The sequence below is a fragment of the Lissotriton vulgaris genome, chromosome 3_1 (genome assembly GCF_964263255.1).
Source record: "Lissotriton vulgaris chromosome 3_1, aLisVul1.2, whole genome shotgun sequence".
Taxonomy (NCBI): domain Eukaryota; kingdom Metazoa; phylum Chordata; class Amphibia; order Caudata; family Salamandridae; genus Lissotriton; species Lissotriton vulgaris.
In genome coordinates this window covers 2,123,714,494-2,123,732,576 of record NC_141689.1, presented here as the reverse complement: position 1 = coordinate 2,123,732,576, position 18,083 = coordinate 2,123,714,494, and the positions used below count along the sequence as shown (strand labels likewise).

General features: G+C 48.4%; 1 protein-coding gene across 3 annotated transcripts in view; it reads right to left on the bottom strand.

The window, feature by feature from the left end:
• The window catches only part of GUF1 (GTP binding elongation factor GUF1), a 270,588-nt gene that overhangs the window by 148,084 nt on the left and 104,421 nt on the right, over positions 1-18,083 (bottom strand). For all 3 annotated transcript variants that reach the window (XM_086962692.1, XM_086962693.1, XM_086962694.1), the window contains exon 10: positions 722-861. In XM_086962692.1, the coding sequence (XP_086818818.1) occupies positions 722-861 (140 nt within the window). The remainder of the gene's footprint in view (positions 1-721; positions 862-18,083) is intronic.

Sequence of the window (18,083 nt, the reverse complement as noted above, 5' to 3'; positions counted from 1 at the left end):
TTGAATGGATGCTTGTGTGAGTGGCACAATTAGTGCTGCAGGCCCACTAGCAGCATTTGATTTACAGGCCCTGGGCACACACAGTGCACTGTGTTAGGGACTTAGTAGTAAATCACATAAGCCAATCATGTAAACACCAGTCCATTATGATAATTTACACAGAGAGCATATGCATTTTAGCCCTGAGCAGCAGTGAAAAAGTGCCCAGAGTCATAAAACCAACAAAAACAGGGTCAAAAACAGAAGGCCAAAAAGCAAAAAGTCTCTGGATAAAAATGCTAGAAAAGCCAGATCTAACACAAACTATAAAATGTGTATGAATACCTTGCCTTGCTTTATGTACAGTAATCTCTCTCCCTTATTACCCTACAAGCCTGCAGCCTAGTTTTCGTCCACATGATCTTGATTCAGGTTAAATTGATACAATTAATCTTATCTCTTACACACTTTAACAATATTCCAGTAACTGCACTACATAGCAATAGCATTTCCTAAGAATTATATATAATCAGGATCCATGATATAAATTCAAAAGCTTTAGCCTACCTAGTGCCCAGTACAACTCATACTGCAATTCTCTACATTTCCGTAACTTTTCTCTTGTTAAGACGACAAGAGTGCGCAATTGCAAGCTGGTTACTGTTCTGAAAATAAATCGAGTAGCTGGATCAAATGCTGTTAACCAGAGTTTGTGTTTCTTTTAAAAAAGAATACCACATACCTGCAAAGACCATTGGCTTGGCAGACTTAAAACCAGGTAAGGGTTCAACTGGTTGCTTTTGTAGAAAAAATGTGTCTCCTATCTGCGCTTCTTCAACATCTTTCATGCCTGCAATGAGATAGCCAACTTGACCAGCATACCTAAAAAAAGAGTCACAAAATGCAGTAGCTATGAATTTTGGGACGGAAAACATAATTTGATCTTTTGTTTGCGCAAACTTTTCCTCAGATTATTTTTGCAGATTAGTCTAAGAGTGAATCAGAAAAAAACCTGTAAAATATACATCAATATTTGAAGAATATTTAATATATCTATATGACAGTCAACATTATCCATCACTTCAAAGTGCATTTCACTTGGTACTTTTATTTTCATTGAGAGGTAATTAAAAAAAAGCACATCTTTTCTACTTCATGAATCTTTTCAGTTTTCTGCTGAAGTAAAAACAAAATGAATTATTCACAAAGGTATTTTTTGCACATACTTGGAACTTAGATGTGCTTAATTCCTGATTTAATTCACAGAATCCGGCTAAGCGAACATTTCCACCTACAATGTGAATTCACTCCTACAAGTTTTACGGATTGTTTATTGGAGTACAGTTCTGAGGGCAACACTTTGTGACTGCCAAGAAAAAAACTGGTGACTGCCCATAAGCTCATTATTTGTAGATGTTAACCAGAGATTTGCAGGCCATCCTCCATCGTAGAAAGTTGAACAGCTTTCCATGTGAAAAAATTAAAAGTTAAACTATATTCTGTACTTTTATCTCATGTATACTCCCACAGACTGTCTGTAATGCAGACAATCCATTGAATACAAAGAGTGGTCTAGGAATATAGACCTACAATATGAATAGATTTCCAAGGAAGACTGGTTGGGGTTAAGTGAATCTCTTGAAAACACAAAAATCTTTTCAAATCACAGTATCAGATTTCTATTAATCTACGATTTATAGTTTTTTGTATTTTTTTTATAAATGCAATTTTATATTTAAAAAAAACAAACATTTTCATTGTTTTGCAGCAACGAAAAAACACATAACAAGCATGTCAGTATCAAGCCACACCCCGCGCCCCCCACCCCTTACCCCCCCCCACTTCCCCATGGTCCAGTACCCCAGTGCCAGAGTTCAGATGTTCAACCCTTGCAGTCCTCCAAGTCCTTTTCAGTATGATCCCCCGGCCCCAAACGCCATTCCCCTTCATGGCAATCAAATGTGTACATGTTCGTGCCTCCTTAGAGTCCTCCATCTAGTCCATGATAGTGTCTCTATTTACCCCATACTCTGCAGAACTTCTTCGGGCACCCTCTTGCTTTGTATGTGACCCTTTCGGCCGCCATGTAGAGGTCCATACCCCTCCTCCATTCCCCTAGCTGTGGTATATCTGGTGACCCCCATGTCCCAGCTATGTCCCTCTTGGCCACTACCAGGGCTAATACTAGGAAAATCAGCTAAGTCTACATCATTGGTCATTCCCAGGAGTATGAGCTTCGGGTCTAACGGAATGTCTGTCCCCAGTACCTCACCTAATTCGGCAGTGACCTCTCCCCAGTAAGTTTGAATGTGCGGGCAGGACCAGATTATGTGTAAGAAATCTCCTCTGTCATGTCCGCAGCGCAGGCAGCAGGGGTCGGACACTCTCCCCATTTTATAGAGCTGCACTCTATCAAAGTAAGCCCTATGCAAGACCTTAAACTGTATTAGCGGAGACGTGATTTAATTGCCACCTCCCTGGGGTGTATCAGTACCACACCCCAGTCTACGTCATCCATGTCCCCTACTTCCAGTCTGTTTGGCCTATTATTCATAATAGTTTTATATGTAAGGGATACAGCCTTTTCAGGGATCCTTTCCTGCAGCAGGCGGCCTTCCAGAGGAGCGTATTCGGGGAGCGCCTCTTGCAATGCCCCCTCTGCCCGCCACGCATGCCTCAATTGCATGTATTTGACACCTTCGCTGCTGATGGTATCCTCCTCCTGTGCTGGAGGTCAATGTCAATGGATGGGCTCATGACGAGCTCAGCTCGTCATGAGCACAGCTCCACTGTGCCTCATTACGAGCTGAGCTCGTCATGAGCATCGAAGGGGTTAAAAAACTGGGTGCGGTGGAGCCCAAATTCTGTCTGCAGTGAGGGAAATGACTTTAGTGTCCCGCTTTTGGTCACATCTCCTAAAGTAGATATGCCTATGGCGTCCCATCCCTGAAACCCTCTTAACTTGCCGAGTTCTTCCAGCCAAGAGCAGTCCCATAGCTGCGTCTGCTTCGTTGGTCTGTGATCCCACTTAATGGCTTTCGTCGCCCTTTTCCACGCCCCCAGTGTGATTTGAGTGGCCGGCAATAGTCTGGCCTGTTCCTTCCCCCGTAAATGTAGTGGAGAGATGTGTGGGTGCCCATAATGTGCCTTTCCAGTGCATAGGTGGGGTGTGCGGCAGGTGCATGTATCCATTCATTAATGGGGGCCAGGTGTTCCGCCCAGTAATAGGCTTCTAGATCCGGAAGCGAAATCCCCCCATCATCTTGGTGTCTCTGTAGGGTCGCCAGCGCTACTCTAGGGTGCTTTCCCAGCCATAGGTAGGACCTCAGCTCCGCATGAATGTCTCGGAAGACCTTATTTTTCACGGGGAAGTATTCATTTTGGAATGCGTATAAACATCTCGGAAGTGAGATCATTTTAAACATACCTGCCTGTCCGAGAATCGTCAGGGGGAGCGATTGCCATCTGCTAGCATCAGTTTTGAAATTACATATGACACGGTTGATGTTTTGTTCGTAGGAAATGTCACTGTCTGTCGTTATAAATATCCCTAGGTACAGAAACACCTCCCCAGTTGTCTGTAGTCTCTCCGGCAGCTGGGGCCATTCGTTCCGTCCTCGGGGGTCATAGAGTGTCGACTTGTGCCAATTGATATGGTACCCAGACTTGGCGCCGTAGCGGTCCAGCTCATCGAACAGTGCCGATATCGTGGTTTCCGGTTGTGTAACGTAAAGCAGAACATCGTCTGCGTACAGGGACAGTTTCTCTTCCTGTACCTCTGCCTGCCCTACCCGGAATCCCGGAATCCCTACATTCTGTCTAACCGCGCAGGCCATCACCTCAATGAATAAGGCAAACAGCAGGGGCGACAGGGGGCATCCCTGTCGGGTTCCCCGTTGTATAGGGAAAGCCTTCGACAGTGCTGTGTTCACCCTAACTCTAGCACTAGGACAGGTATACAGTAAACTAATGTTGTGTCTGTACTTGGGTCCAGATCCAATGTGTTCTAATACTCCCTCCAAAAAGGGCCAGTGGACAGCATTGAACGCCTTTTCGGGATGAACCCCGCTTGGTCCATATGGATCAGCCCCGGTATGACCCCCCCTCAGGCGGAGAGCCAGAATTGTTGCATATAGCTTCGCTTCCACATTTACAAGGGAAATGGGCGGTAGGACGAGCAGTCCTCCGCCAGCTTCCCCGGCTTGTGGATTGGGACAATTGTGGCCTGTCTGTGGTCCAGTGGGAACTGTCTCCCCTCCTCAGCGTCCCGGAAGAGGCCCAGTAGGTGGCGAGTCAGAAGATCCGCCATTTTTTTTAAGAACTCCGCAGAGAAGCCGTTTGGGCCTGGAGCCTTTCCTGTACGGAGTTTGGTCAGTGCCACCCTAACTTCCTCCTCAGTGATATCAGACTCTAGGCCCGTTCGGTCAGCCTCCTCAAGTTTTGGGAGGTCGATGGTCGCTATATATTGCAGTGCGTCCTCTTTGGACCCTAAGTCACATGCTTCGTAGAAGGTTTTAAAGCATTCGGCAAATGCGTCAGCTATCTTGGCATCCGTACAGGCCCAGTCACCATGACCATCCCTTACTTTTTCCACCCATCTATCATCCCTCTCTTTCCTGCTTAGCCACACCAAAAGCCTTCCAGATTTATCTCCTATATCGTAGATACGGTGCAGAGTCACCAACGCCTGTGTCCTGGCCTCCCCTGTCACCAATTGCCTATACTGGGCTTGCACATCAGCGAGGCGTCGAAGCTTCCCTGGGTCCCTGGTAAGCAGGTGTTCATGTTCCAGCACCAGTATCTGTGCCTCCAGAGCCTGGGTCTCAGCTTGGCCTGTTTTCCTATCTTCCGCCAGTCTACACTGCGCCCTATCTTGGAGTACCACTTTAAGTGCCTCCCAGAGAACTACCTTAGAGTCCACTGAATCTATATTTTCTGCCAGGTATACCCTCACATCGGCTTGCTGTCCATTCAGGATTTCCGGGTTTTGTAGGTCCCAGGCCGACAGTCTAAGTACTTTGGGCCCTTCACTTCTTTTCCTGCCTATCTTTATCAACAAAGGTGAGTGGTCAGACACCCTCCGGGCACAGTACTCTGCCGAATCTGATACCTGCAATGTCTGCCGCGCCATGAAAATATAGCCCAGGCGGGAGTATACTTTGTGCGCTCCGGAGAAGAAAGAAAATGTCTCGGCGTCTGGATGGATCCATCGCTATACATCAAGAAGACGAGTGCAGTCATAGATTTGGCTAGCGGCGTCATGGTCTGGGATCTGTTGCGACCACCTGTTCTATCTACCATAGGGTTCATTACGTCATTGAAATCTCCTCCGAGAATTTGAATTGTGTCTGATGAGTTAAGGATAATATCCGATACTCCCTGTAGCGTACCTGCCTGCAGTTTGGGTGGGGCGTAGGCTGAGATAAACGTGTATTCTTTCCTTCCCCACATCCCGAGTACTCCCACGTATATGCCCTGTTGATCAGTCCATACCTGTGCCACTCTCATAGGTGGATGTTTTTTAATCAGGATTGCCACCCCTCTGGAGCCAGAGGTAAACCCTGCGTGAGCCAGGACTCTATATTGCCCCCTTGCCAGAAAGGCACATTTAGTGCCCTGCAGGTGCGTTTCCTGAAGGAGTACTACGTCCGCCCGGACCTTTTCAACTAGTTGTTGACCAGGCCCCGTTTGATCTTACAGCCTAGGCCGTTCACATTCCCGGTCAGCACCTTACAGCACCGCTTATGCACAGATTCTCTTTACGGGTTACCCATAAGCATATTTTTGGAATGCGATCGGATGACATCTTGAGTCCTGTGGTGGGACTTGTTGTGTGGTGTGCGTGTGCGCCTGACATGACATGCTAAAGAACATCCGGTGACATCTTACATCTCGTGGTGGGATTTGCTGTGTTGTGCGTGTGCGTGCTGGACAAGACATGTTAAAGGACAAACTTCCCCCCTTCCTCTTCGTATGTGATGATTCTGACTTAGCCGGAGCCGTCTCCCGTCCTTCCTCGTCAGGAATGCGAGTCCTGTGTCCCAGTGTCCAGATCATCTGTTAGGCCGGTTGCCTCCTGCTCAAGCTCTCGGATTGTGGTCACTAGGGGATGTAAGGACTGTTCTACCGCCTCCTCCCCGTCCGATGTTTGGCTATCTGGGTCGTCTTCTTCCTCCGAGCCATTGCGGCTGGCCAGGAAGCTGAACCTGGACCCCGACGTCGCTTCTTTCCCTGCTGAAGTTGCTGAATTCGGTCTTCTCCGTCCCGACATGCTGGGACCAGGATATGGAGTTGTCTGCGTGCGTCTTCTGGTCCACGGTTTCTGGACTCTTTGGGTCTTAGGGGGGCTTTGTCGTAGGATGGCGGTCGCCATCACGTCCCTGATCCTGCGAACTTCCTCCTCCGCCCCCTGGAGTATCGGACGTTCCTCCAGCCACTGCCAGGCCTCTTCCCGGCGGTTGAAAAAGTGTGTCCTGCCCTCAAAAATTACTTTCAATTTCGCTGGAAAGAGCAGCATGTAAGTCATGTGTAGATCTCTCAATTTTGCTTTACCGTATCGTAGGAGCGTCTTTGTTTCTGTACCTCCTGGCTGTAGTCTGGGAAGATCATAATGTTCGTGTTATCTAGCCGTAATTCGCCCTTCTTTCTGGCTTCTCTCAGTATTAGATCCCTGTCCGCAAAATTGAGAAAACGTGCGATGATCGGTCGTGGCCGCGCTCCCTCCGGTGGTTTCGCCAGCAGTGCCCTATGTGCCCTTTCAATGACGAAACAGTTCGAGAATTGAGCCTGTGGGAACGTTGTCGTTAGCCTGGAGTATGAATAGGCTGCCGCGTTTGTACCTTTGATGCCTTCTCTAAAACCCACGAAGCGCAGGTTGTTGCGTCTCGCACTGTTTTCTGCGTCATCCACCCTCCATAGCAGTTGCCGGTGTGATGCTTGAAGTTCCGCCATGTCCTTTCGGAGGGTGGTGAGGGAATCTTCCGCCTCGCCGATCCGTGTCTCTGCCGTCATCACCCTCTCCTTCAGATTTCGAAAACCCTGGCGCAGCAGTAGCACCTCTGAGTCTACCTCGACGATCTTGACCTCCAGAGCTGCCCTTGAGTCCTGTATATCCGTCCGAGATTCATGTATCGCCTCCAGCAGCATTGCGGTATCAGAGCGTGCGCCAGAGGCCACCGGGATCGCCTCCTTCTGTGGCTGGGCCATGGCATAGTTATCCATGGTCTCCTGCCGTGTGAGTTTAGCCACTGGATCCCGTTTCCCCATCTCGCCCCCCTTTGCGTTCACCCCTTACTGGATGGGTCTCTCTCGTACCTCTCCTCGCCTGTTGGGCTTTCGCAGGGGAGAGAGGATGGAGGGAGGGGGAGGATTGCGATGGTTGTCGTGGATCACGTTTGTGAGGGTGGTGACCTGTGATGGGATCACACTACAGTTCTGTTCTCCAGTCGGGGGACCTTCGCCTGGGTCTCTGCCTGTTTTGTAATGGCGTCCCACTTGTGCTGCTTTCCTGCTTGTGTGCCGGCAACTGAGGGTGCTCTTCTAGCTGGTGCGGTGGTTATGAAGTTGCAGGCATCCCCTCTGTTGCACTTCACTGCCTCCCTCGAGTGTTGGGGTCACCGTGGTGAATGGGCACTCTGCAAGGCTCGCTTACTCTTGTAGCACTGACGGTCTTAGTGGCGTTGTTTCCCTCCCTTCCTGAGTGTCTGTTCGGGGGGTTCCTAGGCGGCCTGCGGTGCAGCGAGGGTCCAGCCTTACTCTATAGGTCCCCTGTGTCGCACCCTCTGTGTCTGGCCTTTCGCTTCAGGGCCTGTCCGGCATGCTGGGGGTGGGGCTGGAGCCTGGAGGTTGCGATCCTCGCTGTGCATTAGCCCATATATTCATGTGCGTTGGTAACTATGGGGACTTGCGCGGTATATCGCTGCCATAGGTGCGCCCTCTGCCAGATTGCCTCACTCGGTTTTTGTACTCCCAGCCGGACCTCTTGGTGGCTATGCTCAGGGAGTAGTACAGGTGGTGCTGTCCGTGTTGGGGTGCACTTTGCCGCCCGTGCACGGCCGTCTGCTGGTGTCCTGCCTCCATCAGCCCAGCCGGTGCTTTCTCCAGTTCCCCGAGGCGCGGCCCTCTCCACGAGCCCCCTTCAGGCCTGTGTCGCCTCCGCCAGCCTCAGCTCCCGGATCGCCTCACCTTCCACTCAGTTGGCTCCGGCGCGGTCAAGCAGGTTCCACCGGGCGCCTCTGCTTCTCTCCTTCCTCCGTCTGCGGGACCCGTCTAGGGCTACGGCGAGGTTTACACCACGGCTTCTCCGCGGCCTGGCGTAGGGCTCGAGCAAGCTTCTGGACCGGATTTAGGTGCCTCCCAGGGGCCCGCTTCCGCAGGCCGATCCCAGCATCCGTGGGGCCACTCTACCGGGGCATTTCTTCGTCACAGCCGCTGTCCTCCTTCCCGCGAGCCTTTGCTAGTTGCAGGCACCGTCTGTTGCGGATTCCGGGACCAGGGCACTACTGTTCTCAGCCCGTCGGAATGTAGCCGGCCGCCATCTTGGTAAAGGGATTCCGTGCCGCCGGCTCTTCTGAGGCTAATTCCTCTACGTCAACGGCGGGATTCGGCTATTTCTCTGGGCTCTTTGGCCTTTCCGATCTCGCATTCGCTGTTTTAGGGAGTCTAGGTTGTGAATTATGTCGGATTTTGCAGCAGCTCATCAGGAGCTTCACTGAGGCACGTCCTACCCTATGCTGTTGGCCACGCCCCCCATAAACGCAATTTATTTTAATCTCCATGGGCATATGTACAATAAACCTGTTTACTACGTTAAATGATATTACAAACCACATCTCCTAAGCAACTGGTGGGATGTAGAATGTCTAATTCATATTCTTACTTGGCACAAGAATATGGATGTGTTCATGCATTTATGTAAGACCATACATGGGTGCAATATCTAATATTTCCTCGCTTTCCTTTTGTGGATGATTATCCACTTAGTCTCGTACTTTTGTACAACTAAAGAACAAGTTACTTACCTTCGGTGACAAAATATCTGTAAGAAACATATGTTAGTTTTAGATTCCTTACCTTAGAATATCCCCAGGCGTCACACTGGATCCAGATAGTTTTTCATCAGCAGTACCCCTGCGCGGTGGTAGGTGGCATTGGTCGACTCAACGTCAGTCATCGGCGTCATAGTCGCAAGGATGATGTCGCAGAACTTACTTAGACACTGCCCTCATGTGCTGAAGTCAGCTCTGTACACTACTTTCCGCGCCAGGAATGCAGAGCCATGCAAGACACCGACCACTGGTGAACAAAACTTGGGCCCTGGAGGGATGTCCTTAACCCTAGAAATCAGCTCGCAGAACGGGGGGAATGGGTGGGGCGGTAAGGAATCTATACCTAACCTATGTTTCTTACAGATATATCATTACCGAAGGTAAGTAACTTGTTCATCTGAAAGAAGCAGTTAGTTATAAATTCCTTACCTTAGAATAGATACCCCAGCAATACCAACGCCAAAGTGGGTCTGCAAACCAAGATCACACCAGAAAGTCCTGGAAAACAGAACGGCCGAAGAAGCAGTCTCTCCAGACTTGGCTGTCCAGGCAGTAGTGTCTCGTAAACATGTGCAGCGATGCCCACGTAGCTGCCTGACAGATGGCATTTAGGGGGACTCCCCATCTCAAAGCAGTAGTAGCGCAATCGCCCTGGTAGAATGGGCACGCAGCCCCACTAGAGGCTCCTTCTTAGCCAAAGAGTAACAGGCTTTGATGCACAGAACGACCCACCTGGAGCAGGTTCGTTTGTGCAGGGCCTAACCCTTCTTAGCACCCACGTACCAACAAAGAGCTGGTCGTCCACCCGGAATTGTTTGGTGGAATCCAAGTAGAAGGAGAGCGCACGTTTTGGATCCAGACGGTGGAGCCTCTCTTCCTCTTTTGAAGGATGCGAAGGCAGAAAGAAGGTGAGCAAAGTGATGGTTTGGCCAATATGAAAAGAAGCGGCCACCTTTGGAAGAAATAAAGGAAGGTCGAGTTCGGAGGAAAACCTTGTCCGGATGAACAACTAGAAAAGGAGGCTTGGAAGACAGCGCTTGTAACTCACTAACCCTGAGCAGTTGTGATGGCCACCAGAAAAGCAGTTTTTAGAGTCAAGAGTCTGGGACGACAGTTATGTAGTGGCTCGAAGGGAGCACACATAAGATAGGTTAACACCAAGTTCAAGTCCCACTGAGGCATTAAAAAGGGAACAGGAGGAAACAGATGAGTAATGCCCTTAAGAAATCTATTTACGACAAGGGACTTGAAAAGAAAAGGTTGATCAGGAAGCCCGAGAAAGGCTGAAATGGCTGAGAGGTAGCCCTTAAGAGTGCCTAGAGAAGAGCCCTGTTGGGCCAAAGAAAGGAGGAACAAGAGAACCTCAGAAAGAGGGGGCAGAAAGGGGATCCACAGCCTTTGCTGTGCACCATGCCACAAGCTTAGTCCATCTGCAGGCGTATACCGTCTTAGTGAAGGGACGCCTGGCTGCCAAGATTACATCACAGATTTCGGGAGGCAAGTCAAATGTCACAAAACAGTCACAAACCCAATCCACATTAACAATAATATCATCGTAAATACGATCTAGCTATATAGCCATGGTAGAACCAGATAAGTGCATTTTAACACTTATGCGCAGTGTTGGTAGAGGCAAAACTGAAAACAACTAAGAACTATCTGAAGAAAAGTTATCTTGATCGATATAATAACCAGAAGAACCCAGCTGAAATAGAGGAGGCTGTGAACCTGGATGGATATTTAGTTCTTGCACTGCAGAAGGGGCGTCAACTGGATGATCAGAATAAAAAAGTTCCATTATGGAGTGTGAAGAAGGTGTAACAGGCAACAAGTCAACTGAAGACTAAATATCGCCCTCCTGCAGCTGCGGAGACTCAGCAAGGACAGTGCTTACGGGCTGTAAAGCAACATTCTGCGCAGGGTCAGCTTTAGGCATACTATTTAGAGTTGGCCATATGATGTAACTTGACATGTTCAATGAAAATTAAACGATTTCCATTGTATCATGGAAGTGGAGGTAAAATCACAGTTTGGATACCTTGATGACCAAGCACTGAAACAGGAGCACGGTAGGAGGGACCACATTCTTTCTGGGTTGCCACCTTTTCAAGAACCAGATCACCAACTTTAGTAGGCCAGCCTGGAACAGGAATCTGAACAGCCACATCTGATCGGAGAGAAGGCGGCAAATGACTTTTAGCCAGAGTGTCACTACATTTTAGTAGATCCTGCAAGGCACGTCAAAAGTTGCAGCTGCCACCACAATATCTAGACGCCAAAGACCATTTCTTATGGGGACCGCCCACCCAGAGATCTTTTAGTGAGGTTATTAAGTGCTCACTGAACTCCATAAAGTTGAGTTAACCAGCCACGGCCCGTAACTAATACCCTCGCTATTAAAGACTACTTTAAATTGCAGTTCAGCCTCTCCACAACAGAACTGCCCTCTGGCCTATGTTGAGACAAGAAATTCACCTGCATTGCAATGAATCAAAGTACACTTTAGAGGCGAAAGCCAGATCCTGGTCTGAATGGAAAGCGCTACAGGCATAAGTTCCGACAAAGACCTGCAAATCCTTAACAACAGTTCAAGCGTCAGCCGAGTGCTGTGGCCAGACCCAGAGGAATTTAGAGCAAGAATCTACAGCAACCAAAATTTATTTGAATGCGTTGTGTGAAACTAGGGTACAAACAAAGATCAAGATAAATATAGCCAAACGGCTGATTTGAAATCTAAAGGTGTGTCGGAGGTGGACGGGAAACAGTAGAATAATTAATTTGTTGGCAAACCACACAACAAAGGATATACCGGTGAATCTGCTGGTACCAACCTCGCCACCAATAACTTGGCTGTTAGAGAGAAACAATGGATGCAAAACCTGCATGCGCAGAAGCTATGCCTTCATGAGCGGCCACTATTAAAGAGTATCTGCGGTCGAAGTTGTGTATCATGCAATCACCAACCCCAGGAATTGTTACAATGTGAACTTTGTCAGTAGTTAACTGATAAATGTATTTAGGAGTAAATCCTTGAGGAAAACAGTTTCTTCCAGACAAGCGGCTATGGCAGCTAAAATGTTGTCATCAATTTTAGTCATAGAAGGCACGTCCGCAGCTATCATAGTTGTGCCTACTCCAGGTTTGGCTACTTCATCAGCCATTGAATTACCGACATCGTGCGCTTCCGCACATTGATGGTCCAATGTATGTACAACATGTGTAAGTGGTGTGCGATCTTTAAGATTCGCCAACTTTACCCAAAGCACTTATTGCTTTACTGTGCTAAAATTAAGAATCGTGAAAGTCATTTTGTTTCCAAAAATGCAAATGGTCATTAAAAGATTGTACACAATAAAAAGAGTCACACACTACAAAGGCGAGTGACTCAGGAACAGAATGCTCGAGAGCAAGAAGTAAAGCTCTCAACTCGGCCAACTGCGCAATACAGTCACCCAGGGACTGAGTATGGATTTAACTGGATTGGAAAACACCATTGATCATAGTGCCTACAACAATAGCACAAGCTGCAGAATAAGTCTGCTTAGAACCAATGGCTGGTTGTGCCGAACCATCAGTATAAAGGATACATTTATACTGATCAAGAGGAAGAAGCGAGGAAGTTAGAGGATGAACATATTCATATTGAAGAAACTATTGTGTTTGTAATGGACGGTCAAACATGAAGGAGACCCCAACAGATGTCAAAGAAGTATCCCATTGAATCCAAAGTGGGTGTAGGGCTTTAGAATTCGGAACGCTAACCTTTGTGACTGTCTCTGAGGCAGGCACAGGGGAATTGACAAAAAAGTCTTTATCTTGAACGTGAGGCCATTCTTTAAGGATGGCCATATGAACTGCAGTTAAAAAAAATTCAGTGAATGAAAAACACATCTCAACAGGAGTGTAAAGATGCGCTTTATAAGCAATGGGAACAGTGCCACCCTTATTGACCGTAACATAAGTAAAACCAATCGCACTCGGTACTATCTGGATTACCAAATTCGTGGCATTAAGCCTGGTCTGTGAGAACTGTGTAGCAAGTAGATAAGACTGCAAATCACATAAGACATTACTATGGTCTGGAAGCCATGAAGAATTGGAAAAATTCAGATGTATTAAATCATAAAAGAGTTTTAATCGCTGAGCAAAATCAGGAATGTAAGTTGTGCTGACATTTTTAAATGATCAGCACATCCCTCACCCCTCTATTAAATCAAATCACCAACTTAGGGACTTTCCCCTCTAAGCCAGAAAAAGGCATGCATTCGGCCTAAATTTAAAAAAACACGCTCGACCACCAGGAGACCAAAAACTATCATCAAACCTCCTGCCTCTCTCTACTCGCCAAAATGTTGGAGAAAGCCATGAACTCTGAACTGACAAAATATCTGGATCAAAACTCAGCATGGCTTTAGATCGCGGCACTCTACTGAATCTGCCCTGATCATGGCAACAGAGGAGATCCGCAAGCTGATGGATGGAGGTGGGAGGACAGTCTTTGTACTGCTCGACCTTACTGCATCATTCGACAAGGTAAATCATGCGGTACTAGTGCGAAGGTTGGAGGCCTTGTCCCCAACTATGTTTAATGTATATGTCGCCCCTCTAGCCAGGCTAATAAAAAGCCACGGTCTCAAGTTAGTGTCGTACGCAGATGACACTCAGCTTGTGGTGTCAGGTACACAAAGTGTGGAAGTGGTTCCAAAACTTCCTTACAGCACTGATGGCCTGGATGAACTCAAACTTCCTGAAACAGAACACGGAAATAAACGAGGTTGTGGACTTTGGGCAGAAACCATCAGTATGGAGCCAACTATGGTGGCCCCCTACAGCTGAAGCATGCCCATCACCAGTGCCTAAGGCAAGGAATCTAGGCTTCTTGATTGACAAATACCTAACGCTAGCCCCACAAGTAAATCAAGTAACTTCAACATGTTTCTTCACCCTGAAAGTCCTGTGTAAGATTCTTCCTTTCATCACCCTCTCCTTGAGGAAAACCGTGGTCGGAGTTTTAGTCCCGTCGAGAGTTGAATACTGCAACGCTCTATATCTAGGAGCTAGCGCAAGTCAACTCTCCAAACTCCGATGGAGGCGCTAGGGGGCGCACAGCGGAATGGCTGTGTGATTCACAGCTCCGCCGGGCGATCACCAACAATGTGAGCTCTCCCCGCCATAAACCCCACCAAATCGCATACCAAACGGCTCCACGTACGTGGGAAGGTAGGGTGCACCCACGGGTATGATGCGGGACTCGCTCCCATCGCGGCGGAGGTGATAATTAGCGGCAATCGCGGAGAAGCGCAGCTCGCCTGACAAAATGGCGGACTGCCGGCTCGTTGACAGGCTGGAGAATGCAGCGGCTGCCTGATCGGTGGAGTGAGTGCAGGGACTGGGCAGACTAAAAGCGGGTACGGAACGTCCTTCCGGACCTTGGTAAACAACATGAGGCGCATTTGCAAGCAAGCCCTGTCACCCGCTTCAGACGCAGCTCCAGACCACACGCCTGACAAAATGGCGGCGCCCATGAAGCCAGCGTTATTGCCCGCAATCTCGCGCTCCTGAAAGCGGACCCGGACTGCCCGTGGCGCCCTGCCGGCCCCGCATACCACACTGAGGGACACCACAGCACGGGCACTGTAATCGCGACTGCCCGACCACCGAGCATTCGTGTGAAGCAGCGCACCGACATACGGGAGATAAGGCGGACAAGGGGAACGTAGCAGAAATGCGCTTGTGCAAAGCAGCCCCGGTGGCGGAGTGAGGAGCGAGGGGGACTGGGGTCCAGATCCATTAAGGGCGCTAGGCGGATCTGCCCACCTGCCCTCTCCCAATCCCTGCCGCTTTTTAGGGGGTACTGTCGGCTCGTGACTGCTGGAAGGGCACCGGAGGACATTCCAGACCCCCCCAGGTTACACATGGTGCCACAGTGGAGAACAGACACGCCTAGACCGCAAGACTGACACCGTCCACTATCCACACGTGTGAATGAACATTGTCCCCCCAAGGGCACCACGGCGACTGCAGCAAGAGTCACGAGGGCATCGGGCCCCGCTTCAAGAGCTACTACACCTCGAGCTGGGGCGATGGGGAAACCTGATAAGCAACAGCCAAAGCTCTCTTTTGAAAACAAAAAAACAAGCAAAACCTCAGAGGAAATGGCAGACCCCAGCGGCACAGCCGAACTAACGCCAAATAGCAACATGGAGAAAATATTGCTAGCCATCCAGTCAAATTTACAAGACATTAACGGTAAACTGGATAATCTGACATGTAGAATGGATGGGATGGCTGCACGACAGGAGAAACACGGTGAGCGCTTGGACGAGGCCTAAACGCGCATATCTGCTGTAGAAGACGAAGCGCGCACTTCCACCACTAAATGCACGGGAATGGAACGCATCCTGGAGGTAATTAAAGCGAAGGAGGAGGACTTGGAAGCGCGCTCGAGGCGCAATAATGTGCGCATTACAGGTTTGCCGGAAACGACCAACACTGGTCGCATGGAACTGTACGTCGAAAACCTATGCAAAGACCTCTTTGGCGCGGAGGCATTGTCACCGGTATTTATTGTGGAACGGGCCCACAGGTCACTGGCTCCTCGACCACCACCTGGTGCGACGCCGAGACCAATAGTGGCGAGAATACTCAATTATCGAGACAGGGACACCATCCTCAGGCTGGCGAGGGAGAAGGGCAAAATCACTCATCAAGGAAATTCCTTGGAGTTTTATCCGGATCACACTGTAGCGGTTCAACAGGCAAGAAAAGAATACACGACCGTCAAGGCGAAATTAAGGGACCTAAATATTGGCTATTCCATGCTGTATCCTGCCAGACTTCGCTCGATGCTGCTAAAGCATTCGACTCCATTGAATGGAGCTATATGATTGCTATTTTAAACAGGATGGGCTTTCCCAAAAGATTTGTCCAATGGGTTACACTGCTATACACCCAACCTTGCGCCAGAGTCCGGATAAATGGCTATGTCTCAACACCCTTTAATGTGGAACATGGCACTAGACAGGAATGCCCCCTTTCTCCCTTACTCTTCGCGTTAGCGTTAGAGCCACTAGCATGCATAGTGAGGCAAAATTACAAATCATCAGCTTTGCAATTTGCCGCCAGACCACTGCACATATCTCTGTACGCGGATGACATGCTGCTATATGTACGCGATCCAGCCATCCATCTGAACAATTTGCTCAGAGAATACATTAGATTTGGGGGTCACTCGGGATTGGCAATCAACTGGTCCTAATCTTCTATAATACCCTTAACAGACACTACCACTCCCTTTGAAATCGACTACCCGCTGGAATGGCAGCATGATCCAATTCGCTATCTAGGGGTCATGTACCATAGGGACCCGGAGGAAGTCATACGTGCTAACTATGGGGTCGTGATCTCCAAACTGGAGGACAAAGTCCAGCGCCGGATCCATTTGCCTCTATCCCTAGCCGATAGGATTGCGATAGTCAAAATGAACATTTTACCTAAATTACTGTACCTTTTTAATAACATCCCCATCACACCTTCCGGGAAAATTTTTCACTGCATTAAGTCACTAGTACTATCACTGATATGGGCTGGCAAACAAGGCCAAATAGATCTACAGACATTGACACTCCCATATGCGCAAGGCGGTTTTGGAGTACCGGACTTTCTCCTATATTATCTTTGTGCCCAAGCGCAATATGCGGCTTATTGGTATCACGAAATACCGTATCTCACTCACACAGCCATAGAGGAGGGAGATGCAGACCCTGTCCCCCTGTCAGCGATAATAACACACGCCAGATCGCCACTGCATGCGAAGGACATAAACACCATAGATACCACAGTAAAAGCATGGCGCAAACTTGGCCAATTGGCCCACAAGATCCCGTTATATGCGCCAGCAATGCCCTTACATCACCATCACGCACTATCAGTCACTAGTGAGGCGGTAGGTATGTCTCTACTGCGGAGAGCTGGCATAGACAAGATGGGAGACGTGTATCGGGAAGGCACATTCCTAGACATGGAACAGTTAACATACATACAAAACAAGACCCCCATGTTCCACTTCAAGTATTACAGGTTGACGAGGGCACTAAAGGAACACTATCCAACATTTCCAGTGGAGCCGAGTTGTTTGGCGTCACTCCAGCTAATAATTACCACGCAGGACTTATCACATTTGGTGTCTAGATTATACACAGCAGCGCAGTCTGAGATGGTACAGCCTACTACAAAGGCTAAGGCACGGTGGGATTCGGAACTGGTGACCCCATTAACAGATGAGGACTGGCAACGAACCTGTGCCCTGACACAGATTCTTACGCCAAACGGAAACCTGAGAATCATACATTACAAATTCATCCATCAGGCATACTATAACCCTACAAAACTACTAAAATTTGGTTTACAGGATGAGGATAGGTGCAAAAGATGCAACAGGGAAGGTGCGAACTTTACACATCTTGCTTGGTATTGCGCCAAGATAGCGGAGTACTGGGCGGATATTACCTCCACACTCACTATCATGCTAGAGGAGGAGGTGCAATGCACAATACAGATTTGTCTCCTTGGTATTGTCCCACAATTTCGTGCACTAAAGCGTAAGTTCTGCGTTATATCTTTATTATTAGCTAAAAGACAGGTGGCGCAGTGCTGGCACAGTCGTAAGGTACCCAAAAAATCCACATGGCTCCATGACATGTCCGTATGCAGAGATAAGCTGTTAACGTACGAAGAGAATCTCCCCGCAAAATCTAGACCAAAGGATTATTGATGCTTTCTAACAGACTATATTAGATCACTGGAGGAGGACGTAGAAGTGTAACTCTTTACCGTTACGTTGAAAGTGGTAACATATTATGTACAGGCTGAACACGGCTATTTTATAGTCCTAAAGTGAGAACTAGATCCGTCATTATGAACGTACAGTCAGATATAGATGGTTTCAATGCCAGGTCTTAAAGTTGAGTTCTATTACTGTTCCTATCTATAAAATTACAAAATGTAAGACTCATGTTGAAATGCAAGCTGAGAGATCTACAGAGGTTAAGCTACGGG